The sequence below is a fragment of the Hyperolius riggenbachi genome, chromosome 6 (genome assembly GCF_040937935.1).
Source record: "Hyperolius riggenbachi isolate aHypRig1 chromosome 6, aHypRig1.pri, whole genome shotgun sequence".
Taxonomy (NCBI): domain Eukaryota; kingdom Metazoa; phylum Chordata; class Amphibia; order Anura; family Hyperoliidae; genus Hyperolius; species Hyperolius riggenbachi.
In genome coordinates, this window is record NC_090651.1 from 346,076,825 (window position 1) to 346,104,779 (window position 27,955).

At 42.6% G+C, this 27,955-nt stretch overlaps 1 protein-coding gene across 1 annotated transcript; it reads left to right on the top strand.

Moving 5' to 3' along the window:
• The first annotated feature begins 412 nt into the window (after nucleotides 1-412).
• On the top strand, nucleotides 413-27,632 carry LOC137522239 (sialic acid-binding Ig-like lectin 12). The gene is made up of 6 exons (XM_068242271.1): nucleotides 413-479; nucleotides 2,943-3,269; nucleotides 12,008-12,361; nucleotides 13,328-13,582; nucleotides 16,238-16,273; nucleotides 27,295-27,632. Exons 1-6 carry the CDS (start codon nucleotides 413-415, stop codon nucleotides 27,630-27,632), a joined length of 1,377 nt encoding a protein of 458 aa, XP_068098372.1.
• The last annotated feature ends 323 nt before the right edge of the window (nucleotides 27,633-27,955 follow it).

Here is a 27,955-nt window from a genome sequence, read left to right on the forward strand (position 1 = left end):
TTTGTAATTTTTTCACTTGTTCCCACTATTCCCCTTAACATACATAGCAATTTTGAGTCAATAAGGGTTTTGCTATCAACCACTAAAATTGGCACAAAATTACGTAGCATCAAGAATGGATTACAGGAAATCTATTGAATTTACAAATTTTAGTTACGTGTGGCTGCAATTGCAAAATTTTGTGTAATCGTAATTAGCAGATTATGATCATCAGTAGAACTTATCTCTACTTCAGAGCACATCAACCAAGTCTGTTTGAATTTACTCCTCTTCCAGTTGTCTTACTTTGCAAATCACTATTGTGTTTCTTTTTTCATTACTATGCTAATTCAATGTGTTTGTCAGTATATACAGTTTATATGTAATAAAGGATGATGCTTTGCAGGTCTCATACACGGCTCTCAAAGCCACCATGTGGTCAAGAAAAGGAGGAAACATCTGGATACAGCTGGTGACAGTTCTAATTCTCATCTCAAGAGGTAAGGGATGCATAAATGGCATTTCGGAACACTATGCAGAATATCTGTTGTAAATCTGTGTATTCCTGGTTCACTTCTACTGTGCCCATGCCAGCGTAATGTGTAAGTATGTCCTCCTGCAGTGCTAGGACCACTGCTGACCCTGGTGACCTCTATCCATTGCTGCTTCTTCCCTTCTAAAAGAGGTTCCATTTCACACAGATTGGATACCCAGATTGTAAAGTTGGCCATACATCAGGTGATTTTGCTCGGAAACTGACCTCCCGTTTCTGTAATAATAATAATAAAAATAAAATAAAAACCAGTGCCGCAACATGTATTTCTCATCAATGTCTAGATTTTGGGGCATAAACGGTCGAGAGGATCAATTGAACATGCTGGAAAATCTTGGTTGCAAGTGCTCGCTCGATTGGGTGCACAACTGTAACGCTGTTTGATATCGCAATGACCAACTTACTCGACAGACTTCCTGCTGGTGTCCCCTCAAGTGTGCTGTGTACCCCCCATGCCTGTGTGCAGAGTTTTACAATGTCACCTTTTCACATCTAGTAATGGTCTCACGAGTATTAGCGAGTTGCTAAACACTCAAATTCATGATTTAAATGAGGCTTAATTGCCTCAGGTGTGCGGTGGGGAAATAAGGGCTTATTTACCCATAAGTCATGGTATAGTGTATAGTGGTATAGTGCTCCAAATACCTTGCACGCATGCTCACCACGGCGCACTTCCTCCTTCCGGCTTGAAGGGGGAAGTGTGCGTAGTGAGGCTTGCAATGCGTCCAATAGGACACGTGCAAGCTCTTTGGAGCGCACACTATACCACGACTTATGGGTAAAGAACCCATTATTTCCCCGCCGCACACCTGAGGCAATGAAGTCTCATTTAAAACACGAATTAGAGTGGTAACTAAGCCACTCATCAATACTCGTGAGCCCATCACTATTCACAATTACAATTCCTGGTCTACTCCTCTGCTACCACTGTGTCTGCGTTTGCTGCGAGTGGATGTACCATTTTAACACTTGAGGGGTGGCCAGGCAAGTGGCAGAGGCGGCAGCAGTGCTAGGTCTGCGGTGCATGGGCAGGCAACAGATCCCTCTCTGATCAGATTTGAAAGGGAGAGATCTGTCTCACGGTCAATCTGCCCATACATTGCCTAATGTATGGCCACTTTAATGTACACTTCTGTTACCTTTTGGTGGCATAGTATGCCAGACTATTGTGAACTTCCACAGTCGACCAGCAGACTGCCTTCTGCAATGTTTGCACCATGTTGTGGGCAAAGTTCTAAATGAAAATAAAGGGTTTTCACATTTCACTGTGAGCATAGTATGAGTAAGCCGATCATTAAAAATTCACTAATTTCTATGCAGGTGAACCCTTAGGTAAATAAAGTAATTATTTCTCGATTTAGCAAATTTCACAAAACTTTCCTGAAAATCTCTAAAATACTAAACAAATGGTATTTAAAGGAAATTTTATCAACCCTTCTATTAAGTTTTTTTTTAGTTTTCAAGACCTTAGCATACAACTTTATACAACATTTAATGCACACATGAAATGAAGGAAAAAAGGTGCAGTGGACTGCCACTAGTAGAATATCGCTACAATTAGTGCTATTCTACTGCTGGATTCTGATATAAAATATTGGTAATGTTTACTGATATTTTACTATAGCTAAACCTTACCCTATTCTCACACTGAACTCTCCTCTGGTGGTGCCTAACCCTAAGAACCCTCTGGTAGTGCCTAATCCTAAGAATCCCCTGGTGGTACCTAACCCTAAAACCCCTGTGGTGGTGCCTAACCCTAATACCCCCCTGGTGGTGCCTAACACTAAGACCTCCCTGGTGGTGCCTAATCTTAAGACCTCCCTGGTGGTGGCCAACCGTAAGACCTCCCCTGGTGTAGCCTAGCACTAATACAACCCCCCCTCCCCCCCGTGGTGCCTAAACCTAAGACCCCCCTGATGCCTAAACCTAAGGGACCCCCGGGTGGTACCTGACCATAACCTTCCATCCTAAACCTTAACCCCCTCCTCCATGTCCACTATGCAATGCCGCAATTTGCATTTCCACACACCGCCGGCGTCCGCGATTCTATCGGGCGGTGTGGATATTTTACTCCGTGCTGTTAATCGGGTGCTGCACAGTGTCCAAATATAGCATGTTAGCCACAGTGTAAAAAACACTATTTGTGGCAAAAACAGTAAATTTTGGTGCCTGCAAGTACCTGATAGTGGGCGCTACCATGCACCCAAATTTCCTTTTACTGCCGTCATTCGCGCATTCATCATAGGCGCCCATGGCTGCACCTTTTTTTCCTGCACCCTTTTTTAATCTGATTCACATTTGAACTGATGCAGAGCCTTGCACAGAAGAGGAGTGGCAGCTTCAAGTTTAGAGGCAGTTAGGCAGGTTATTTACTCAGAGTGTTAATTCAACTTTCTGATGTTCTCTACAGAAAGTGTGACATCGAAGAAATACCATATCACCATGGATCATTATGTGGGTATCGCAGGGGGCATGTGTCTTGTTATACCGTGTAAATTCGTGGCCGACAGCCGGGAGAGATTCCTCGATTCTAAAGGATTGTGGCTGAAAGGAGCGGAAGTCATAGCTTCTACTGATAAACTGACAGGGTCAAGGAAGAACTTTAATGCCATCGGAGACCCAAATAAAGGAGACTGCACCCTAAAAATCTCAGAGGTGACAAAGAAAGATGCAGGAACGTATTACTTCAGATTTGAAGAGAGCGAAGGCAGCATTATCTATATATATAAAATCGGATGTATGTGTGTGTGTGTGTGTGTGTGTGTGTGTGTGTGTGTGTGTGTGTGTGTGTGTGTGTGTGTGTGTATGTGTGTGTGTGTGTATGTGCCGCGATCACTCGAAAACCCCTTGACCGATTTGAACGAAACTTGGTATACAGGTTCCTTACTACCTGGGATGATAGGTTCTGGGGGTCTCGCGGCCCCCCTGCCCACCTGGGCGGAGCTACAAACAGCAAATCAGATTCCACCCATTCAAGTCAATGGAAAAAATGTAAAAGGCTGCCATTCTCACAGTAATCAAGCCAGAGTCCCCACACTTGGCACAGTTGGTCACTTGGTGACCGAGGTTACAAATCCAGGAAAAGCGGGTGGAGCATAAAACAGCCAATCAAAATTCAGCCATTCCTTTTAAATGGGAAAAAATGCAGCCATTCTTACACTGTTAATCGCAGGGTTCTCAAACTTGCCACACTTCGCCACTGGGTGAATAAGATTAAGATTTTGGAAAGTGGGTGGAGCCTACAACAGCCAATCAAAATTCACCTATTGCGTTTAAAGGGGAATATTTAAACTGCTGCCATTCTTACACTGTTTATGGCAGAGGCTTCAGACTTGCTGCAGTCAGTCATTAGGTGACTGGGGTCCAAATTCACTAAAGGGGCGGGGCCACAAACAGCCAATCAGATTTCTTTGCTGGATAAACTGCTTCCATTCACACAATTTTGATGCCAGGAACCTGAAAGCTCACAAAATTGGTCATTGAGTGACTGTGTGACAAGGTTACACAAAGTGGGTGGAGCCAAAAACACATTTTACTGGGAAAATATAAACTGCAGCCATTCTTACACTGTTAATGGCAGGGTTGTCAAACTTTGCACAGTTGGTCATTGAGTGAATGTGATTAAGATTTTGGGAAGTGGGTAGAGCCTACAACAGCCAATCAAAATTCAACTTTTGATTGTCAAAGGGAATATTTAAACTGCAACCATTCTTATACTGTTAATAGCAGATGCCTCAAACCTGGTACAGCTGGGCACTGGGTGACTGGGGTTCAAATTCAGAAAGGGGCGGAGCCACAAACAGCCAATCAGATATACAAAGTATTGATACCAAGGATCCCAAAGCTGATAAACTTGGTAATTGAGTGACTATATGTCAAGGTTACAAAAAGTGGGCGGTGCCAGAAACTTAATTTTTTACATGGCAGGGTTCCCAAACTTGATACAATTGGCCACTGGGTGCCTGGGATTATTATTCAGAAATGTGGGTGGAGCCTACAACAGCCAATCAAAATTCAGCTATTGATTTTCATGGGGAATATTTACATTGCTACCATTCTTACACTGTTAATGGCAGAGGCCTCAAACCTGATACAGTCAGTAATTGGGTGACTGGGGACCAAATTCACTAAAGGCGGTGGAGCCACAAACAGCCAATCAGATTTGTTAGATTGATTTCAGCCATTCTGTTATTGGCAGGGTTCTCAAACTTGACACAGTTGGCCACTGGGTGACTAGGATTAATATTTAGGAAAGTGGGTGGAGTGTACAGCAGCCAATCAAAATTCATCTTTTGATTTTCAAGGGGAATATTTACATTGCTGCCATTCTTGCACTGTTAATGGCACAGATTATTATACAGAAAAGTGGGTGGAGCCTAAAAAAAACAATCAAAATTCACCTGTTGATTTTCAAAGGGAATATTAAAATTGCTGCCATTCTTGCACTGTTAATGGCACAAGCCTCAAACCTGGTACAGTTGATCATTGGGTCACTGGGGTTCAAATTCAGAAAAGGGGATAGAGGAGGCATGGGCAAACTTGGCCCTCCAGCTGTTGAGGAACTACAAGTCCCACAATGCATTGCAGGAGTCTGACAGCCACAGTCATGACTCATAAAGGCAAATGCATTGTGGGATTTGTAGTTCCTTAACAGCTGGAGGGCCAAGTTTGCCCATGCCTGTGATAGAGCCACAAACAGCCAATCAGATGTTTCATTTCACTGGGAAAATACAAATTATTGATGCCAAGGACCCAAAGCTCACAAACATGGTCATTGAGTGACTGTGTGTCCAGTTTACAAAAAGTGGGCGGAGCCAAAAACAAATTTCAATGGGAAAATGTAAACTGCAGCCCTTCTTCACTGTTAATGGCAGGGATCTCAAACTTTGCCAAGATGGTCACTGGGTGACTGAGATTAATATTCAGGGAAGTGGGTGGAGCCTATAATAGCCAAAATAGCCAAAATAGTCAAAATTCACCTGTTGATTTTCAAAAGGAATATTTAAATTGCTGCCATTTTTACACTGGTATTAGCAGATCAGAGCAGTTTCTAGGCTAAATTTCACCCAGGGCGAGGGTGTAAAAATCGCCCCCCACCCCACCCCCATGGAGCCAGGCATAGGTGCCCGCAGTACAGGTTGAACAGGTTAGCTACGTAGGTGCCTCCAGTATAGGGTAGCCTGCATAGTTGCCCCCAGTGTAGGTTAGATAGGTAGGTGCCTGCTTTATAGGTTATCTACGTTGGTGCCTCCAGTATAGGGTAGCCCGTATAGTTGCCACCAGTGTGGGTTAGATAGGTAGGTGCCCCCAGTATAGTTTAGATAGGTAGGTGCCCGCAGTATAGGTTAGATAGGTAGGTTCCCGCAGTATAGGTTCGATAGGTAGGTTCCCCCAGTATGGGTTAGATCGGTAGGTTCCCCCAGTATAGGTTCAATAGGTAGGTTCCCCCAGTATAGGTTAGATAGGTAGGTCCCCCCAGTATGGGTTAGATAGGTAGGTTCCTGCAGTTTAGGATAGTTAGGTAGGTTCCCGCAGTATAGCTTGGCTAGGTAGGTTCCCGCAGTATAGGTTAGTTAGGTAGGTTCCCGCAGTATAGGTTAGTTAGGTAAGTTCCCGCAGTATAGGATAGTTAGGTAGGTTCCCACAGTATAGCTTGGCTAGGTAGGTTCTCGCAGTATAGGTTAGTTAGGTAGGTTCCCGCAGTATAGGTTAGTTAGGTAGGTTCCCGCAGTATAGGTTAGTTAGGTAGGTTCCCGCAGTATAGGATAGTTAGGTAGGTTCCTACAGTATAGCTTGGCTAGGTAGGTTCCCGCAGTATAGGTTAGTTAGGTAGGTTCCCGCAGTATAGGTTAGTTAGGTAGGTTCCCGCAGTATAGGTTAGTTAGGTAGGTTCCCGCAGTATAGGTTAGTTAGGTAGGTTCCCGCAGTATAGGTTAGTTAGGTAGGTAGGTTCCTGCAGTGTAGGATAAATAGGTAGGTTCCTGCAGTTTAGGTTAGTTAGGTAGGTTCCCACAGTTTAGGTTAGTTGGTATGGGCGGTATGAGTTGGGCGCAGGAGCGGGGGGAGCGAACATAATAGTAATAACTCACCTGCTTCCGCCGGACCCGCGCTGCTTCAATGTCCTTCCTTTCCCGGCATCTATCTCATTAGTCACAGTGCTTCCTGTGATGACATGCGGTATGTCATCACAGGGGGCGCTGTTACCAGGCGACGGACGCCGGGAGAGGAAAGATATTGAAACTGCGGGGAACGGATGAAGAAGGTGAGTTATAACTATTATGTCCGTTCCCCCACTCCGGCGCCCCCCCTCCTGCCGCACAATAAAGCACCCCGGGCGATTGCACGTATCACACACCCATAGAAACGGGGCTGTAGCAGATGCCTCAAACCTGCTATAGTTGGTCATTGGGTGACTGGGGTTCAAATGTTGGAGAGGAGTGCAGCCACAGACAGCCAATCTGATTTGTTTAATTTCTATGGGAATATACAAATTATTGATGCCAAAGACCCCGAAGTTCACAAACTTGGTCATTGAGTGTTCGTGCATTAGGGTTAGAAAAAGTGGGCGGAGCCAAAACCGGTCAAATACATACACAGGCAGTTCCACGTCATTAGTGGGTGGAGACAAATGCAAATTTCACTGGGAAAATGTAAACTGCAGCCATACTTACACTGTTAATGGTAGGGTTCTCAAACTTTGCACAGTTGGTCACTGGGTGACTGGGTTAAATATTCAGAAAAGTGGGTGGAGCCTACAAAAGTGAATCAAACTTCACCTATTGCTTCTCAAGGGGAATATTTAATTGCTGCCATTCTTGCACTGTTAATGGCACAGGCCTCAAACCTGCTACAGTTGGTCATTGGGTGACTGGGGTTCAAATTCAGAAAAGGGGTGGAGCCACAAACAGCCAATCAGATTTTTTTCATTTCAATGCAAATTATTGTTTCCAAAGACCGCAAAGCTCACAAACTTGGTCATTGAGTAATTGTGTGTTAGGGTTAGAAAAAGTGGGCGGAGCCAACACTAGCCAAATACATACCCGGGCAACGCCGGGCAATCAGCTAGTTAAATATAATTATTTAGATTATTCACTAAAGGTAGATGTACCTGGTAAGTTTTCTCCTTTCCTGTGCCATACAGTCATTTTGTTCTTGGTGCATGGCTTTCGGGGGGCAAAAGAATCAGAATCTGGTTTTGTGCAAAGTTTTCATTCAGCCTTTAACAGTATTAAAGTAATACAGATGTGGCTTATTCCACTATTCTGTTGTAAACACAGGAAAAGAACAATTAAAAAAAAAAAACAACGGCAGTGAGAAGATATGGAGGCCGGCATATTTATTTCCTGTTAAACAATACTAGTTGCCTGGCAGCCCTGCTGATCTATTTGGCTGCAGTAGTGTCTGAATCACACCTGAAACAAGCATGCAGCTAATCTGCTGCATGCTTGTTCAGGGTCTGTGGCTTAACGTATTAGAGGCAGAGGATCAGCAGGGCAGCCAGGCAACTGGTATTGCTTAAAGGGACACTTAAGTCAAACAAAAAAAATGAGTTTTACCCACCTAGGGCTTCCAATAGACCCCTGCAGCTGTCCGGTGCCCTCGCCGTCTCCCTCCGATCCTCCTGGCCCCGCCGGCAGCCACTTCCTGTTTCGGTGACAGGCTGGGGACGCGAGTGATTCGTCGCGTTCCCAGACACATTAGCACCCTCTATGCTGCTATATTGTATATGATATATGCTATAGCAGCATAGAGGGTGCTAATGTGTCTGGGAACACGAAGAATCACTCGCGCCCCCAGCCTGTCAGCTCCTGTCACCGAAACAGGAAGTGGCTGCCGGCGGGGCCAGGAGGACCGGAGGGAGACGGCGAGGGCACCGGACAGCTGCAGGGGGCTATTGGAAGCCCCAGGTGAGTAAAACTCATTTTTTTTTTGGTTTGACTTAAGTGTCCCTTTAAAGAGAACCAGAGATGAAGCACCCTCTTGTATTTTACCTTATAAATCAGTGGGAACATGACAGTAAACACCTAATCTGCTCTTTGTTTCATTGTTCTCTGTTTAATCTGACTGTTATCACCTCTGATAAGAATCCCTGACTGAGCACTCAGTCTAGCTTTGCTACTGAAAGATTATAGCTGAGTCTGTCTTCTCTGGTGTCTTTTCAAGCCCAAGCCTGCCCCCTTGTGGCTCTGCTATAATGACTCAGCTATAATTATTCCCTGCAAAGCCAGACTGAATGCTCAGTCCGGGATTCTTATCACAGCTGATAACAGACACTTTTAGCAGTGAGGATGAAACAGAGAGCATGGTAAGTGTTTTCTCTAATGTTCTTACTGATATATATGGTAAAATACACAAGGGTGCTTCGTCTCTGGTTCCCTTTAAAAGGGAATAGATACAGCAGCCTCCATATCCCTCTCACTTCAGTTGTCCTTTAAATTATTATTAATCTATATATCTATTAATAATAGTAATAATAATAATAATAATAATAATAATAATAATAGAATAATACCAGTTGCCTGGCTGTCCTGCTGACCCTCTGCCTCTAATACATTTAGCCATAGCCCCTGAGCAAGCATGCAGCAGATCAGGTGTTTCTGACATTATTATATATCTATTTATATTATTATTTTATAAATTAACCCCTTACTTACCAGACATGCCTGCAGGGCAGAAATACTTAAATTTATGATATAGACAAAGAGTATTGGCCACCCTTCGATTAAACAGAATATGATAAGAAACAAAAACAAAGAGGTTTTCAGTAATTACAATCTGGAATAAAACATAACATTTAATTACAACTCTTGTTAATAGTCAGATAGGACAAACAATATAAAATTCCAGAAGACACACCATACTTAAAATAGATGGTCATTACTGAGCCTCAAAACCCTCATTGTTTGTTGTTTCTTATGATAGGCAGAAATACTTTAATCCTTTTAAGTAAATTTATGTTTTATGAGACTTCAGTAAGGGCCCGTTTCCACTGTAGCGTTACGAAATCGCCGGCTAATCACCGCAGGCAAATCGCATGCGGGTGCGATTCCGCATGCGTTTTTTGCCGCGATTTCGCATGCGATTTCGCATAGGTAAGGCTGTATGCGATTTTAACCATGTCACTGCCTGTGTGAATTAACATGGGTACCTATGCGAAATCGCATGCGAAATCGCGGCAAAAAACGCATGGGGAAAACGCATGCGATTTCCCTATTAAATACATTGTGTGCGATTCGCCTGCATTCCACACGCAGGCGAATTCTGAGGCCCCTACCCTGCAGATTTTTTCTGCACAGAAAAACGTGCGGGGAAACGCACAAGTGGAAACAGTCCCATCCACTTCTACTGACTGTGCGGATCCGCATGCGTTGCCCGCATGCGGATTCGCGATAGTGGAAACGGGCCCTAAGTGCTGTTTACTCGGTAATTTTGAGAAGTTTGTTAGTGTCGAGTCATCTTACATTGTATTTTAGGCTTCTAGTGCCATCTAGTGTCTATTTATTATATTGTTAACTCCATAATGTGTCATTGGATTGGACATTCAATATACTGTATATGACATTTGTAATTTAGACATGTCATTAAAAAAACAAAAACAACCCAAGCAAAAATTATCTCATGGGAGAAAAAGTGAATTGAATAGGGGCCAGTGGGCCATCTGCCATTCGCTTTTTCACCTGAGTTTTCTCCTAGGGGATAATTTTTAAACTTCTTTTTAAAATAACTTTTCAGCATTTTGTAATCATAAAAGTTCCAAAAAGTAGGTAAAATGGTACTATTGAAATAATTTTGAGTATTTCCTTGCTTGTTGGTGGCTTAAAAGGCATTTTATGGCAAGGTGTGAACGTATCACCTAGAAGGCCCTGGGCCCATATGCAATTACATTTTTCACCTGAGTTTTCTCCTAGGAGATATTTTCATAACTTGTAAATAAAATGTCTTTTAAATCATCAGCAAGCAAAAAAAAAAAATAAAAAAAAAAATACTCAAAATAATTTTGATAGTACCTTTTCACCTACTTGTTGGTACTTTTTCAATTGGAAAGTGCTGAAATTTTATTTTTCCCTCCCTCCCTTCCCCCGCCAGCCAGTGACAACGATCGGCTGTCATATGCATCAGCCTATGAGAGCCGATCGCTCTTATGCCTCCCCAGGGGACAACCAAGTGACACGGCTGTCCCATGTACAGCGCTGCCTTGGATCGCAGCGATGCACAATGTAAATAGATGGCGGTTTCGCCATCTAACAATCTCCTAGCAACGATTGCCGCTTGGAAACTGATGACTGTCATTCAAGCAGAGATGCGCCCGCATCAGTGCTCGTGATCTCCTGGAAAACCCCGCCCCAGAACTAGACACCAATTGGTGTCCTGGGGCTGCCACTCTCCCAACGCTGATCGGTGGTAGGCGGAGGGGGTTAATTGGCCATAGACTTTTAAGGTTTTTGTGTTGTTGTTGTTGTTTTGTGTTTTGCCTACCCTGGGTAAACTGAAATATCATTTTTTTTTTCCTCCTGGTTGAATTTAAAGATAGATGCCTTTTTTCAACCAAAATAACTATGTAACACCTGAGGCCACTGAAACATAACTTGCCATGAGAATGAAGCCTCCAGCAATGAATCAGTTGTTAGTATAAAACCAAACTTACCAGCTGATGGGAAATCCAGATGACGGAGATTGTGCTCTAAGGATAACCAGTTTCACAGAATGAGATGCTAGGGAATGTTACTTCAAATATGAAGATAAGGACAACATTTAAAAAAAAAATCATTTAAATCACTATTGATGGCCACAAATGGACCAGTTTCCTGAATGAGTGACTGGCTGAAAATCATCCAGTAACAATAGATTGGAAACAATTAGGTGAGGTGAAAAATTGCGTGATCTGATCCAATCAATGGAATCGCTCAGATTGCATCTGGCAAGTTTTTGCTTCCCGTTAGTGGAGTTCGAACGCTCAAGAAATTAGGCCATTAGTGGCCACCTTAACAGTTTATATAAATGATGGAGATGGAATAAAACCTTCAGTGGGGTTTTGAAATTATTACTATTTTGGTGTTTACCCGTTTGCAAGTTTGCGTCACTTCCTATCTTGACAGGAAAGGCAGAAAGTCACTGTGTCTATAGTAGGGACAACAACAAAGTGAAAGTAATTTTTACATTTATACTTTATACTGTACAGTGTATAAAATGTTTTTCTATAAATGTTTTTAGATTGTGAAACACATCAACTCTATTAATTCATATGGGGACATTTGTTTTGATATAAGAGTGTTTTTAATTACCAGCATGCTTCTGTAACAAATTATGCTCCCAAACCAAGGTTCCACTCTAGTCTGGAAAAGGTTAAAATCAATAAAATACATGCTGGATATTCAGAAACAAGAGACTGTTGGCCAATCTGTTTTTTTAAATTATTAATGTTTTCATTTAGTGTTGTTAAACATATCTATTCATGTGAACTTCTTTCTTTTTTAGACATTGTACAAGTAGATGGCTATTCTATTTTCATGAACAAGGTTGTCACTGTCCAGAAGGGTATGTGTGTAACCATTCCATGTAGCTTCACTGCTGACCACATAAGGTCATTCACCAAAGGAAAAGGTTACTGGAAGACAATTTGCAAAGAGAATGTAGCCTCTACAAATAAATCAGTTGTTAGCATAAAACCAAACTTCCAGCTGGTGGGAAATCCAAATCATGGAGACTGTACACTAAGGATAACCGATGCCACCGAGCTAGATGCTGGACAATATTATTTCAGATTTGAAGACGGAGAGGGCAAGAGGAAATTTGACTATTGCTACAAAATGATCACAGTGCAAGTTACAGGTTGTTTTACTGTCCACACAAATATCCGCTGATTTTATCGATTTTGTTTATTTTTCTGAAATGTGCTAAAAGAGAGGGAAACTTAGAGTGAACAGTGTGTAAGTGTCACAATCCTAATGCAGTTTACTGCTACTTTCTGTGTGACTTGCATAGACTGCTGTGTGTGTAACTTTTACAAGTCTTCGCTAGAGATGGTGTCGATGCAAAATGATGCCATGTTCTATCCAAATGAATGCAGCTTGAAAACGGACCAATCAAATTCCAACTCAGCTTCATGACATTGGTTCATTTTCAAACTGCATACATTTTAATGAAAAATTTGCAAATTTTGCATCAACTCGGAGTAATTTGAGTCTCATTGACCATCCCTGATGTTCACAGGCTCTAGATGTATGTTTTGAAGAACATAGGGGCTAAGTTACTACTATAGAGATTTGGAGCAGCAAGTACCACGTTGCTGTTTTTTCCACCTTGTGCCACTATGTCACCAATGTTTCTGCCTCCCCCTCCCTGTGTCACTTATCAACCCCCCTCCCCCTTGTTGTAGTATTTGCATGGTAACTATTTACTTTTAAAAAAAAAAGGAATGGGGCTTCATCCTAAATTTTGCTGGGCGTGCCCCTGACTTACACCACAGCTAGGCCCAGGTACATTTGGCTCCACCTATGACCCTCCATGTCATGCCCACTTTTCCTCACATTTTGTGACACCACTGTCTACCCTGGTCCCTGGAGGGAAAGGGGGAGGGAGGAGGCAGTTTAGGGAGCAGCTACCATTAGTGACTGACGATGAATTGAGAAGACAGAAAGTGAGTATCCCTCAGTAGTGGGACATCACAGGCAAAAATACATCATCCTAGTTCTGATGAGAACACACAAATAACTTTCATTTTAAAACCTTCCCCTCCAACCATCTTTTTCAAGGTCTATATTTTTCTCAAACAACTGGTTTTGGATTACTTTTTAGATCTTGAAGAAAAGCCTGTAATCTCTGATCCTGGGACACTGACTGAAGGGGAAGAGGTGACACTCACATGTACCGCACCAGGGAATTGTCCCAATGCACTTATCTCATGGAGAAATAAGACAGATTTGTGGACAAGGTCATCCAGTGTGACATTTACTCCCACTCGGAATGATCACAAGGCATCACTGATCTGTCAAATGAGCTTCTCATCTTTTAAGACCTCCACCCAAAAGGGAATCACATTATCTATTGACTGTGAGTATAAAAAACAACTTCCCAGCTATGACAACTTTTTATTAACATGACAACCAAACCCGAGGCCCCAAGCTAAGGAGGTCTGCTCAATAATCAATTGTAGCATCACTGCTTCATTCAGTCAATTACCGAATGCTGATAAATTCCATACACTTCACATAAAACTACTGCGGAGCACCAGCTTTCATCCATCACAATATACACGCCCATCTACGTGTTACGCCCCTCCTTGCAAGCTTTGTCAGGGTGAACCTCCACTCAAAAGGGAACCACATTATCTATTGACTATGAGTATAAAACCCAGCTTCCAGCTAGAGCAACTTTTTATTAGCATGATAACTAAACTCCAGGGGTCAAGTTGAGGAGGTCCTCTATCCCGAAAGGAAGTATAATCTTTGAAAGGCTGCAAGTGCTTTCATAAAATGAACTCAAAGTCTAATAATGTATGCCATGTTCCTGTGCTTAGAACAACATAAGTTTCATATGAGGAATTTCAGCACAGTTGCTCATCTATGTCAGCTAGACGGTTGGCAAAAGGACAGCCTCTCTGACACAGCTTGTGTTTGCAAATATGCTGGAGGAGTGAAAAAGATGAATGTATGATAAAAGAGGTGAAGTTAATGTAAGAAAGCCCAAATAGAAGGTACAAAGAGACATAAATCAAAATAGTAGTTGGAGATTTTTATTTGTGTACTTATTTTTAGAACAATAAACAGACACAATGTTTCCTATAACCAGGCCTGGATTTACATCACAGGAGCCTATGGACACAGATGTCCTGGCACCTTAGACTCCGCCCTCCCTGAGCCTACAAACCCCCACTGAACCACACCGCAATTGTGCTGCCTGGTCCAGCTGTCACTTCTCCCTTACTTCCCTTGCTACAGGTTTCCCTTAGCATAAGGTAGTCAGAAGTACTCTCAGTATAAAAGTAGCTAGTGGTGCCCCTGACTGAAGGGATATCTCATCAGCAGAATGCTGAGAGCTAGGTAAGTAACCTCTCATTTACACTCCACTCGGGACTCTGCATAGGGAAGGAGGGAGGGAGGGACTATGGGAGGGGAGTGAGCCACCTTTCCATTATCAGGCGCCTGTAGGCACGTGCCTACAGTGCTTTATAGTAAATTCGGCCCTGAGTATAACTTTTTTTTTTTTTTTAAGGGCACAAAATGGAGGCCATGCTGCCTGAAATGTTGTATGTTTTTCTGTAATGCTGATATTTTTTTTCTGTATTTGCAATTATATATTTATTGATATATTTTAAGCTCATGAATTATTTTAAATCCTATACAAGAATGTCCATTAGCGCTGAAAGGTAGAAGGAATACAGGCAACCAGGAATCGTAGATGGGGCCAGATTTACAGTGCTGCTTGTGATTTTTTCATTTTCATTTTCGCATCAAAACTAATATTCTCATTTTCCCAAAAATATTTGTGAAAATTTCGCTATATGGTCACAGGAAAGAAATTTGTTTCTAATGCAAACATTCATGAAAAACACACACAAAAAAAAAAAAATCAATATTTTTTTTTACCGCCACAATTCGGTAATGCTTAGTCCATTTATGCAGCCTTTATTGGCGATTTGGAGACATTTATTGTGTTACATCCTGGTACTCAACTGTGACATGCATATATCCGCATGTTACGCATATGATGTGATGGGCCGCTAGGCGGCTCGGAAACCTATGCGTATTTCTATGCGGCCTTGCCTCCTTGTACTTGGAGGTGTGGCTGGCTGTGACGTCGGAGGGGAGGGAATTTTCCTCCCAGCTTGACTGGCGTGCGGGGATGGCGGCAGACTGGTTGCTGAGCAACCATCATGTGACCATGGGTGGTTGGACGGCTACGCCGTCTGGACAATCAGGGCTCACCTTTCACGCGGATGAGCCAATCAGAGCGCATCAGAAGCGGCCAGCCACGGAGAGGTGTGACGTAGCGCCCGGTGAGAGATTCTCACGGGTGCCTGTCACATCTACTCACACAGTGCACCACGGGAGAGGCGGGATATCCGCCCTTTGCATGTCGCAGGGATAATCAGGATGGCCAGCTGCTGGGGGACAAGTAACAGTGTCATACACCACAGGTTCTATGCAGTTTATATACAGTTTGGCGATGAGATACAGTGTGAACAGTTTATGATAATATGATGTCTGATGTTCATGAAGAGGTAATGTGTTAACATATGTTAATGATGATAAGTTTGAATCCAGGGGAAGGGGCCAAGTATTGAGCTGATTGCTTATTAGGTTGCACTGTCAGTCTACACGTTGTTACCATTCTGTATTGTTTTACCTTGACAAAGGGGACCCCACGTGGCCCCGAAACGAGTCGTCGGTATATGGAGTGGACTTGTGTCACGTTGGTTGAATAAACCTTGATCTTGGATCACGTGAGTGTGCGGACCTTCCTGATTTTTGTTACTGTTTCCAATGGTCCAGCACCTCTCCAGTGGTGTGCGATTCTCCTTTTCGATTTTTGATTCATTCCTACAGATAAACTAAAGTGTTCAGCTGCCATATTGTAGCTTTAGAAACATCTTCAGCTTCACATTGTTATATTAAATATAAAATGCAATATCAAACTGCATATCACTAGCTATGAAGTTTATAGATTGCTTTGTAGTTATTTACTGGATCGCTGTTTACATTGCAGATGCCCCATCTATGGTCATCACTGTGGAGATTCCAGGTAAGAGTCATACTTTTCCAAACTCAGTGTTTGTATCGAATGCAAAGATTTTGTTAGGCTTACATGGAAGTGGAGGCAGCATTTTGTTTACAATCCCAGCAAGTACACTCTCTGCAAGGAAGTTGTTCTTCCTTTGTTGTCATAGATTTACCCAGAATACTTTGCTCTCCTCTCAGAGCTAAGAAACATATTGGCATATTGACTGCTTTCCCCAAAAATGTGATAGGGACATAACAGAGTGAATCTTGCTGAGGGCCAGTAAGTGATGTAGCTTGTTAAACATCCTGTGAGAATTCGCTTAGCTGCCTGCGCAGGCAGGCAGCTTTTTGACCACTGTTCAGATCTGCATTCTGCAGGTCTCTTTAAGAGAGACCTTTTGTCAGTTCTGCAGCTTGCTGCTGAGGAATTTGCATACATTTGTTATGCAAATCCCCTACCTGCCTCCTGTGATGACTGGCAGTATAAAGGTGGGGACTACCCACAGTCCTTTGCTGGTCATTCCTTCAGGGTTTGTAGTAAACACTCCTAGAGAGTGTCAGCCATGCTACTTCTTGTTGAAGTTATCTTAGAGTAATTCCTGGAAAACTGCACTAGGCAGGTTTCCTTAGTGCAGTTAGGATTGCTTATCTGTTTGTTTGTTCTGTTGCATTGTCCTGTCCCAGCGGTGGTCGACAGGAAATGGTTCTGATCTCTGTTCTTGGACTATAGCTGGTGCAGCGGTTGCTACCAGCTATCTCTTCTGATCTGTCTCCTTGGATCGCGCTAGCCACTTTCCGCTAGTGCTGTGGATCCTTCTGTTCTGCTACTCTGTACCTGGATCGCGCTGGCATCTTGCGCTAGCGCTGTGGATCCTTCTGTTCTGTCTCCTTGGATCGCGCTAGCCACTTTCCGCTAGTGCTGTGGATCCTTCTGTTCTGCTACTCTGTACCTGGATCGCGCTAGTCACTTTCGCTAGTGCTGTGGATCCTTCTGTTCTGCTACTCTGTCTACCTGGATCGCACTCGCCTTGCGCCAGTGCTGTGGATCCTTCTGTTCTGTCTACCTGGATCGCACTCGCCTTGCGCTAGTGCTGTGGATCCTTCTGATCTGTCTAGTTCCTGTTTCACGTTTGTCTGTCTTGTCTGATACGAACGCTTGCTGTAGGCTCGGTGAGGTAACCGTTAAGCAAGCGCTCGCATTCTCTGTTTCGTGTTTGTCTGTCTTTGGTTAGTTAGGCGTGCTTGTCTCTGTTGTGCGTAACACGCGGAGACCGCGCACGAACGCGTGCACTGTTGCGAATGGGTGCGGTGTTCGCGTTCAGCTAGCGTTTGTTATTTTCCTTGTCTTTCTCTTTGTATGATTTGCTGTGCCTTTGCTACCCTGGTGCTCTGTCCTGCTCAGTCTTGTGTCACTATTGGCAATTGCCATTCTTGCGATTGCGTTTCCTACTTCGTTTCCGCCGTTGTGTGTTTGCCGTTGCTGGGTGGCGACTAGTTTGGTGGGCACACATTGGTTCTGTCCCTTTGCTCTGTTCCCTGTGGGCTATCCAGCCCTGCCTGATTGTACCTTGTCCTGGATCTGTACAATTCCCATTTGGCATCTGTGGCTGTGCAGCGGCTGTGTTCGCCTGCACTCCACAGCGCCATCTGCCGGTGGGAATTGCCCTCTGCGGGTGCATAGCACCTAGCCTGGGTGTCCTCAATTATACGCATGTGGAGGAAATCCGCCGTGTCAGCGCACGTCTGGTGCGCTGACCACGGAGACGATTCCACATTCGTTACACATCCTCTCTCGAATGCTGTAGGCATTAGGCAATGGCCACAATTCATTAAGATTATCTCCTGTCTTTAATAATGATTCTGTTTTACTGTCATTACCAAGTTGATAAATCATGCAGTATTCACTAAGCAATTTACCTCAGGCAAACCTTAATATAAGGATTTTCTCCTTAAGTTAAGGAGAGATTCCTTAAGTTAAGGACTGAATCCTTAAATTTACTACTGAATCCTAAACTTAAAGACAGGATAATAATTCACAGAGAGGAGTGTGAGTGATAACAACTGTAAATTATGTGAGGAATTATCACCTAGCCTGAGCTGTTGTTAAGTGGAGTACTAGTGACTGGTACTGACTGCAATATAAAGTGCAGGATTTTGAGCTGTCTGTTTTATTTTTTGTATTTTATACAGAAGGGGAGTGTGTATAGAGAGAAATACACAGCAGGCACACAGAGAGGGAAGAAGTAGAAGAGAGAGAGAGACAGCAAACTTACGTTGGCTTGCAAAAGTATTCGGCCCCCCTGAAGTTTTCCACATTTTGTCACATTACTGCCACAAACATGAATCAATGTTATTGGAATTCCACGTGAAAGACCAATACAAAGTGGTGTACATGTTAGAAGTGGAATGAAAATCATACATGATTCCAAATTTTTTTTTACAAATAAATAACTGCAAAGTGGGGTGTGCGTAATTATTCAGCCCCCATGAGTCAGTACTTTGTAAAACCACCTTTTGCTGCAATTACAGCTGCCAGTCTTTTAGGGTATGTCTCTACCAGCTGTGCACATCTAGAGACTGAAATCCTTGTCATCTTTGCAAAACAGCTCCAGCTCAGTCAGATTAGATGGACAGCGTTTGTGGACAGCAGTTTTCAGATCTTGCCACAGATTCTCGATTGGATTTAGATCTTGACTTTGACTGGGCCATTCTAACACATGCATATGTTTTGTTGTAAACCGTTCCATTGTTGCCCTGGCTTTATGTTTAGGGTCGTTGTCCTGCTGGAAGGTGAACCTCCGCCCCATCCTCAAGTCTTTTGCAGACTCCAAGAGGTTTTCTTCCAAGATTGCCCTGTATTTGGCTCCATCCATCTTCCCATCAACTCTGACCAGCTTCCCTGTCCCTGCTGAAGAGATGCACCCCCGAGCATGATGCTGCCACCACCATATTTGACAGTGGAGATGGTGTGTTCAGAGTGATGTGCAGTGTTAGTTTTCCACCACACATAGCGTTTTGCATTTTGGCCAAAAAGTTACATTTTGGTCTTATCTGACAAGAGCACCTTCTTTCACATGTTTGATGTGTCCCCCACATGGGCTGAATAATTACGCACACCCTACTTTGGGGGGGGGGGCTGCATAATTACGCACACCCTACTTTGCAGTTATTTATTTGTAAAAAATGTTTTGAATCCTGTATGATTTTTGTTCCACTTCTCACATGTACACCACTTGGTATTGGTCTTTCATGTGGAATTCCAATAAAATTGATTCATGCTTGTGGCAGTAATATGACAAAATGTGGAAAACTTCAAGGGGGCCGTATACTTTTGCATGCCACTGTATGTATATACACACACACAGCCACACACAGACATCCACAAACATACATGAAACAATAAACTAAAACAAAGGTTTACTGCTAAATTAACCACCCTGGCGTTCTGATTAAATCGCCAGGGTGGCTGCGGGAGGGTTTTTTTTAAATAAAAAAAAAACTATTTCATGCAGCCAACTGAAAGTTGGCTGCATGAAAGCCCACTAGAGGGCGCTCCGGAGGCGATCTTCCGATCGCCTCCGGCGCCCAGAATAAACAAGGAAGGCCGCAATGAGCGGCCATCCTTGTTTTGCTTATATCGTCGCCATAGCGACGAGCGGAGTGACGTCATCGACGTCAGCCGACGTCGTGACGTCAGCCGCCTCCGATCCAGCCCTTAGCGCTGGCCGGAACTTTTTGTTCCGGCTACGCTGGGCTAAGGCGGCTGGGGGGACCCTCTTTCGCCGCTGCTCGCGGCGAATCGCCGCAGAGCGGCGGCGATCAGGCAGCACACGCGGCTGGCAAAGTGCCGGCTGCGTGTGCTGCTTTTTATTTCATTAAAATCGGCCCAGCAGGGCCTGAGCGGCAGCCGCTGGCGGTGTTGGACGAGCTGAGCTCGTCCAGACCGCTCAGCTGGTTAATGATAAGATTAATATATTGGACCAAAAAAAAGAACTAAGGGAACTACTTTGGTGAATATTACTCTGAGTTGCTTTGCCTCACTTCTACAACTCAATTAGAGTGTATGTGGTAGCCCCATGTATGAAATTGTGTGCCAGCTTAGCTGATGTATGCTGCACAGCATGCTAGATTTTTTCATGCATCTTGCACTTTGACCTATAGCTCTGATGTTTTAATTATTTGGCAGACAATTGCATTGCATGGTTACATAGTTACATAGTTATTTTGGTTGAAAAAAGACATACGTCCATCGAGTTCAACCAGTACAAAGTAAAACTCCAGCCCGTCCCGCCCCACATACCCCTGTTGATCCAGAGGAAGGCGAAAAAAAAACCACAAGGCATGGTCCAATTAGCCCCAAAAGGGAAAAATTCCTTCCTGACTCCAGATGGCAATCAGATAAAATCCCTGGATCAACATCATTAGGCATAACCTAGTAATTGTAGCCATGGATGTCTTTCAATGCAAGGAAAGAATCTAAGCCCCCTTTAAATGCAGGTATAGAGTTTGCCATAACGACTTCCTGTGGCAATGCATTCCACATCTTTCTCACTCTTACTGTAAAGAACCCTTTCCTAAATAAATGGCTAAAACGCTTTTCCTCCATGCACAGATCATGTCCTCTAGTCCTTTGAGAAGGCCTAGGGACAAAAAGCTCATCCGCCAAGCTATTATATTGCCCTCTGGTGTATTTATACATGTTAATTAGATCTCCTCTAAGGCGTCTTTTCTCTAGACTAAATAAACCCAGTTTATCTAACCTTTCTTGGTAAGCGAGACCTTCCATCCCACGTATCAATTTTGTAGCTCGTCTCTGCACCTGCTCTAAAACTGCAATATATTTTTTGTAATGTGGTGCCCAGAACTGAATTCCATATTCCAGATGTGTCCTTACTAGAGAGTTAAACAGGGGCAATATTATGCTAGCATCTCGAGTTTTTATTTCCCTTTTAATGCATCCCAAAATTTTGTTCGCTTTAGCTGCAGCGGCTTGGCATTGAGTACGATTATTTAACTTGTTGTCGATGAGTACTCCTAAGTCCTTCTCCAAGTTTGATGTCCCCAACTGTATCCCATTTATTTTGTATGGTGCTAGACCATTGGTACGACCAAAATGCATGACTTTACATTTGTCAACATTGAACTTCATCTGCCATGTATGTGCCCATATAGCCATCCTATCCAGATCCTGTTGCAATATGACACTATCTTCCTGAGAGTTGATGATTCTGCACAATTTTGTATCATCTGCAAAAATAGCAACATTGCTCACTACTGCATCTACTAGGTCATTAATAAATAAATTGAAGAGCACTGGACCAAGTACAGACCCTTGTGGGACCCCACTGCTAACAGTCTCCCATTTTGAGTACGATCCATTGACCACAACTCTTTGTTTTCTGCCCATTAGCCAGTTCCCTATCCATGCACACAAACTCTTCCCCAGTCCTTGCATCCTCAACTTTTGCACCAGACTTCTGTGGGGAACAGTGTCGAAGGCCTTTGCAAAGTCCAAGTATATCACATCTACAGCATTCCCAATATCCATATTAGCATTCACTACCTCATAAAAGCTGAGCATGTTAGTCAAACAGGACCTGTCTTTAGTAAACCCATGTTGATGCTGAGAAATAAGATTATTTTCTACTATGAAGTCATGTATAGTATCTCTTAGTAACCCCTCAAATAGTTTGCATACAACTGATGTTAAGCTTACAGGTCTATAATTTCCTGGATCTGATTTTTTGCCCTTCTTAAATAATGGGAAAACGTGGGCTGTACGCCAATCCACTGGGACTCTGCCAGTTGCAAGAGAGTCACAAAAGATAAGATAAAGGGGCTTAGCTATAACTGAACTTAATTCCCTTAGGACCCGAGGATGCATGCCATCCGGGCCAGGTGCCTTGTCTATTTTTAATTTATTTAGTCTTGCCTTTACTTCTTCCTGCATTAAGTATTTAATATTACAGTTAGAAGATTGAGACTCTTCTGCCTCTGTAATTTGCAACAGTGCTGTTTCCTTTGTGAAGACAGAAGCAAAGAAAGCATTTAATAACTCTGCCTTACCTTGGTCATCCACCATTGAGTTCCCACCCTCATCCTTTAGGAGTCCTATACAGTCAACCTTTCTTTTTTTAGAGTTGATGTACTTGTAAAACTTTTTTGGGTTAGATTTGATATCCCTAGCGATTTGATTTTCAGCTTCGATCTTTGCCAGCCGAATTTCTTTTTTACAATTTTTATTGCACTCCTTATAATTGCTTAGTGCAGCCTCAGTCCCTTCCTGTTTTAGGACCTTATAGGCATTCCTTTTCCTCTTCATTTTATCCCTAACCTTTCTATTCATCCATAGAGGCCTTTTTTTATTCCTAGACATTTTGTTTCCATACTACATACTACAATATTGATTGAGAATAAGTTTAAAAGCTTGCCATTTCCCTTCAGTGTCTGTAATGCTATGTTTTTGGCGTTGCTAAGGCCTCACACTCGACTCACACTAGCACACAGACTAGGTAAATACATAGCTTACGACTTCACACTGTATTAGGATATTTATTCAATTATTTACATTATTTACAGGTATAGCAGTGAATCATGGATAAGTAATAGAGTAAAGAATCAATACATTACCGGATATTGCATCATCACTCCGTATCGGGGGACCAGCGATCGTCAGGAGGCAGCGCATACACAACATCACACAACTCGTCAGTAGTGGAGAGTCCCATCAGAGCAAGGGAAATCTCTCTTTCTTATACTCATAGCTCCACCCATTTTCCCTATTGCATCTTGGGGATGCTCAGGCATGAGCCTTGCTATGATTGGATGACTTATAGTCAATATTCTCATGAACAGGACTAGTTCTGGTTAAGTCCCGTGTGAACGTGCAATTCCTGAAACAGTTAATTCAGGGTTACGTGCTTATTGCAACACAATGTTATATAACCATATCACGTGCCACGCATGCTCAGTACTTGTTTGCAGAGGGTATAGTCGACCATCAGCCTATCCACAACTTGGAAGTATGATTCATCCCTCATGCCCACTGCGTGACCGCAGCGCACAGCCGTATGTTTTTATAACTTGCAGTAACCTTGTGTTCTTGCCAATGATTTTCTATGGAGAATGGTCCATCACTACTAAAAGATGCAAAATATGTCCTCTCTACCTACTGACTAGCTTGCTAATGTGTTTCTTACCTAACAGCCAGTCATTCACACAGACTCTTCAGACTTGTATCACATTCGGTCCTTAGTGATGACCATTAACATATGAAACCATGACAACTTTTTTCCTCTTACAACAGATCCCATATGCCACATACCAGTTCCATCTGGATAGGATAACTATAACAATCATTACAATCAAAAAATAGGATGAACTATACACTTCATCATTGTTTCTGCTGATGGCGAATAACCCATAAATACATCCCACCAATGGTGAGAGGTGGCATCTGCTATGGCAGAGCCCACTTTAACAATTTTGTTTGCAATCATGGCAGTACTGAGCTGGTGTACGACTATACTTCTATTCAACTTTTTAATAGCACTTTTTCACTTCCGTTAGATTTTTTCAACAATCCGCTTTAGTTTAGTCAGGTTTAGATCCCAATTGGGAACTTCCAAACCTTGGCCTTGCCAGGAAACCTTTGTAGTTAACGCTATATCGGGCATCAACATAAAAGTTTCATTTTCCCATTGGAATACAGTGATATTGTGTATACATCCTGCAAAAGGCACCCTCATTTTAGGGACCACCTGACGATCTGTCACTACACATACCACTTGAGGTGTTATTTCCACCATCCAGCGGTATGTTATAGGCATTATGGTCCGCCCACATTTGTTTACAGTGTTCTGTAACAAACAAGGTTCATATGCAGTAGACTGTAACTTACATATTTTACTGTTTAAAGTATTATCACAAAAAGTCAAGTCATCTGTTCTGTTGCTGTCATCAATAACCTGTCCATAAAACGTAGGTACCCAGAAGTGCTGATCACCTTCTGGCCCAATTAATAATGGCAAAATAACATTCTTACACATTATACTACTTTTAGTAACATTGTAAAGTGTCAATTGTCCCATGCAAAATGTATCATTGCACATCACTTTAGGTGCTTTGATATCTATCCAGTGATCAGTTCTTATCATGGAACTGAACACGGTCCTCCAAACCTCCCCACATCCAGTCAACAACATAGTTTGAAATAACCCTTTCTGTTGTTGATGTTGTAAGGTTTGCATGGAACAGATAGTCCAGTTTACAATTCTAGTTATATTAACATCTGTTTCATACATAACAGAGGCACTTGCGTTAATTAAGCCAAGCAAATCATCATCTATTTTAGCTTGTAACTTAAATGGCGCCCATATAGTTGGCATCCATTTAGCTTGTAATTTTAAAACATCATTTATTTTACTTCCAACGTTATGCAATCTATTTGCTAATGTTTCAATATCAAAACTATTAAGAGTTCCAGTCAATGTCCCATATCCTCCTAACAAAGTGTCATACCACTCTCTTCGTATTTGGTGTGGTTTAGAACAGTTTATGGCAGCTGGAAATGTGATTTTAGCATGAATCACAGTCTTTTAGGCATGTTGCCCCACCTTTACACAAGTGGAAGGTAGTCTCTTTATATGCCCAGGGTCCACTTTAGCATCCATCATATCCACAAATATCAAAGTAGGCCCCACCGAGACATGTTCCATTGAAAGTAACATTGAGAACGTCACATGCTTGCCTAGCATTACCGGTAAAGTTTCTCTGTAGACAACTCTTGGTTTTATTTCCCCACACGAAAGTCACCGTGGATCCCCTGTATCGGTTACTCGAATACCTGAGGTCCGTGCATTAACGCCACAACTTTCCAACCACACGATACCAAGGATTCCAAGGACAATGCCATAGACATGGAGATCAATCTGTCTTGTCCAGATTATATTACCATTTCAATTCTGCCAGTGCAGTCAGATACTGTCACTTTAAGGAATTTGCTTTACAAGTTTAAACACAGCACTCCAAGATTATACTCCGAAATCGGATATTGCATCATCACTCCGTATCGGGGGACCAGCGATCGTCAGGAGGCAGCGCATACACAACATCACACAACTCATCAGTAGTGGAGAGTCCCATCAGAGCAAGGGAAATCTCTCTTTCTTATACTCATAGCTCCACCCATTTTCCCTATTGCATCTTGGGGATGCTCAGGCATGAGCCTTGCTATGATTGGATGACTTATAGTCAATATTCTCATGAACAGGACTAGTTCTGGTTAAGTCCCGTGTGAACGTGCAATTCCTGAAACAGTTAATTCAGGGTTACGTGCTTATTGCAACACAATGTTATATAACCATATCACGTGCCACGCATGCTCAGTACTTGTTTGCAGAGGGTATAGTCGACCATCAGCCTATCCACAACTTGGAAGTATGATTCATCCCTCATGCCCACTGCGTGACCGCAGCGCACAGCCGTATGTTTTTATAACTTGCAGTAACCTTGTGTTCTTGCCAATGATTTTCTATGGAGAATGGTCCATCACTACTAAAAGATGCAAAATATGTCCTCTCTACCTACTGACTAGCTTGCTAATGTGTTTCTTACCTAACAGCCAGTCATTCACACAGACTCTTCAGACTTGTATCACAGTGTCCTCCCCTTGTAGTACATTATTCCAGTTCACCAAACTTAGTGCCTGCCTAATTTGATTGAACTTTGCTTTTCTAAAATTCATAGTTTTAGTGGTCCCGCTGCCCCGTGGCCTATCAGTCACCAGATCAAACGTTATCATGTTGTGATCACTATTTCCCCAATGTTCTTGAACCTGCACATTTGATACATTATCTGGTCTATTAGAAATGATCAGATCCAGTAACGCATTCCCCCTAGTTGGTTCCGTTACCATTTGAGTCAAGTAATTGTCCTGTAGTGCTGCCAGAAATCTGCTGCTTTTACCAGAATGAATAGCCTCAATACCCCAGTCAATGTCTGGAAAGTTGAAGTCGCCCATAATTATGACCTCATTTTTACTTGCAGCTTTTTCAATCTGCTGTAGTAATCACAGTTCTGCAGCTTCATTAATAAGAGGTGGTCTGTAGCATACCCCAATAAGCAATTGGCAACTTTTATTTTCACCATGAATATTTACCCAAACGGACTCCACATCTTCGCAATCTTCCTCCATCTGATCGTTGAGGACAGCTGTAAAAGAATTCTTAACAAAGAGACAAACCCCTCCACCTTTTTTCCCTGTTCTGTCCCTCCTAAACACATTGTATCCTTTTAAATTAGCTATCCAGGTCGCCATGTGTATGTTGTTTGATACAATAAATTCATCTTATCCTTAATTAAGCAGTGAACCTTTGTTTTACTTTATTGTTGTTTTAGTTTATTGTTTCATGTTATATACAGGTTGCTGAATTTTTGAAGTTGTATATTGGGAGATGTTTACCTATCTGTTTATTATAATCCTTCAGTTGGTGGTATCACACACAGACACAGACAAACACACACACACAACACACACACACACAAAACACACACACACACACACACACACACACACACACACACACACACACACACACACACACACACACACACACACACAGTCTCTCTCTCTCTACTTTCCTGTCTGCCATACAAATCACCTGCAGGCTAGCTGTAATCTTGCTGGCAGAGGAGATAGTAAGAGGGCTAGAGCTACATCCTGCCTCCTTGTTCTCCTCCCCTTCCTATCTACTGCATGTAAGAATAACTACAGAGGTGATATCTTAAGGACCGGAGTGATAAGACAACACTCTCACTATGAAAACTTACCACTGCATGTTAATAAGGCAAGCTTCTTTAGTGAATTAACACTGGCTGATGTGTGGTGATAAGTTTTCACTTACCTTTACACTAATAAGTTTTCACTTATTATCACCAGCATGATCTTAGTGAATTGCGGCCAATGGGCACAATTTTTGATTACCCAGTTAAAAAAGAAAGAAAGGATGTCTTTCAAAATGAATGTTTATTGTGGTCTTACAGGAATGAAAAACTCAACAAATCGCACTGTAACTGTGAAGGAAGGAGATTCGTTTGCTCTGAGATGTTCGGTGGACAGTAACCCAACAGCTCAGATCACCTGGATGAAGGGACAGAGGACCACAATCAGCAAAGGGACCAGTAGGGAACTGATGCTCTTCATGACCAATATCACCACCAGCAGAACGGATACATATCACTGCTTGGCCTGGAACAAATATGGGGCTGTCAATCAGACTATCAGTATAAATGTGCAATGTAAGATTTTAATGGACCTCTTCACATATGTGACCACAATAATGTGTCTTAAAATTAATGACAAAATAGCTCAAGTTTGGTGATGCCTCCAATTCGATCTCGTAACGAGTTAACAACAGGAGTATCAGGATCCACACTGTTCACAATCTTTATTGTATCTTCATAAAAAGATTAAAACATCACAATTAGGATTACTTATCTGGATTCCGCATATACAATCGGAAAACCGCATATCCGAGCAGAAATCTGAAAATTGGAAATCGGAATTCCGCAAAAATCTCATTAATCACAACCATGTACTTTTAGGCCAATCACAGAACTCGGAAGCATTGGATCAATCAGAGAATGCAAAATTTTTCTGCAAAATTTTAATTGTAGACCAATCACAAGAAATTATTTTCCATTT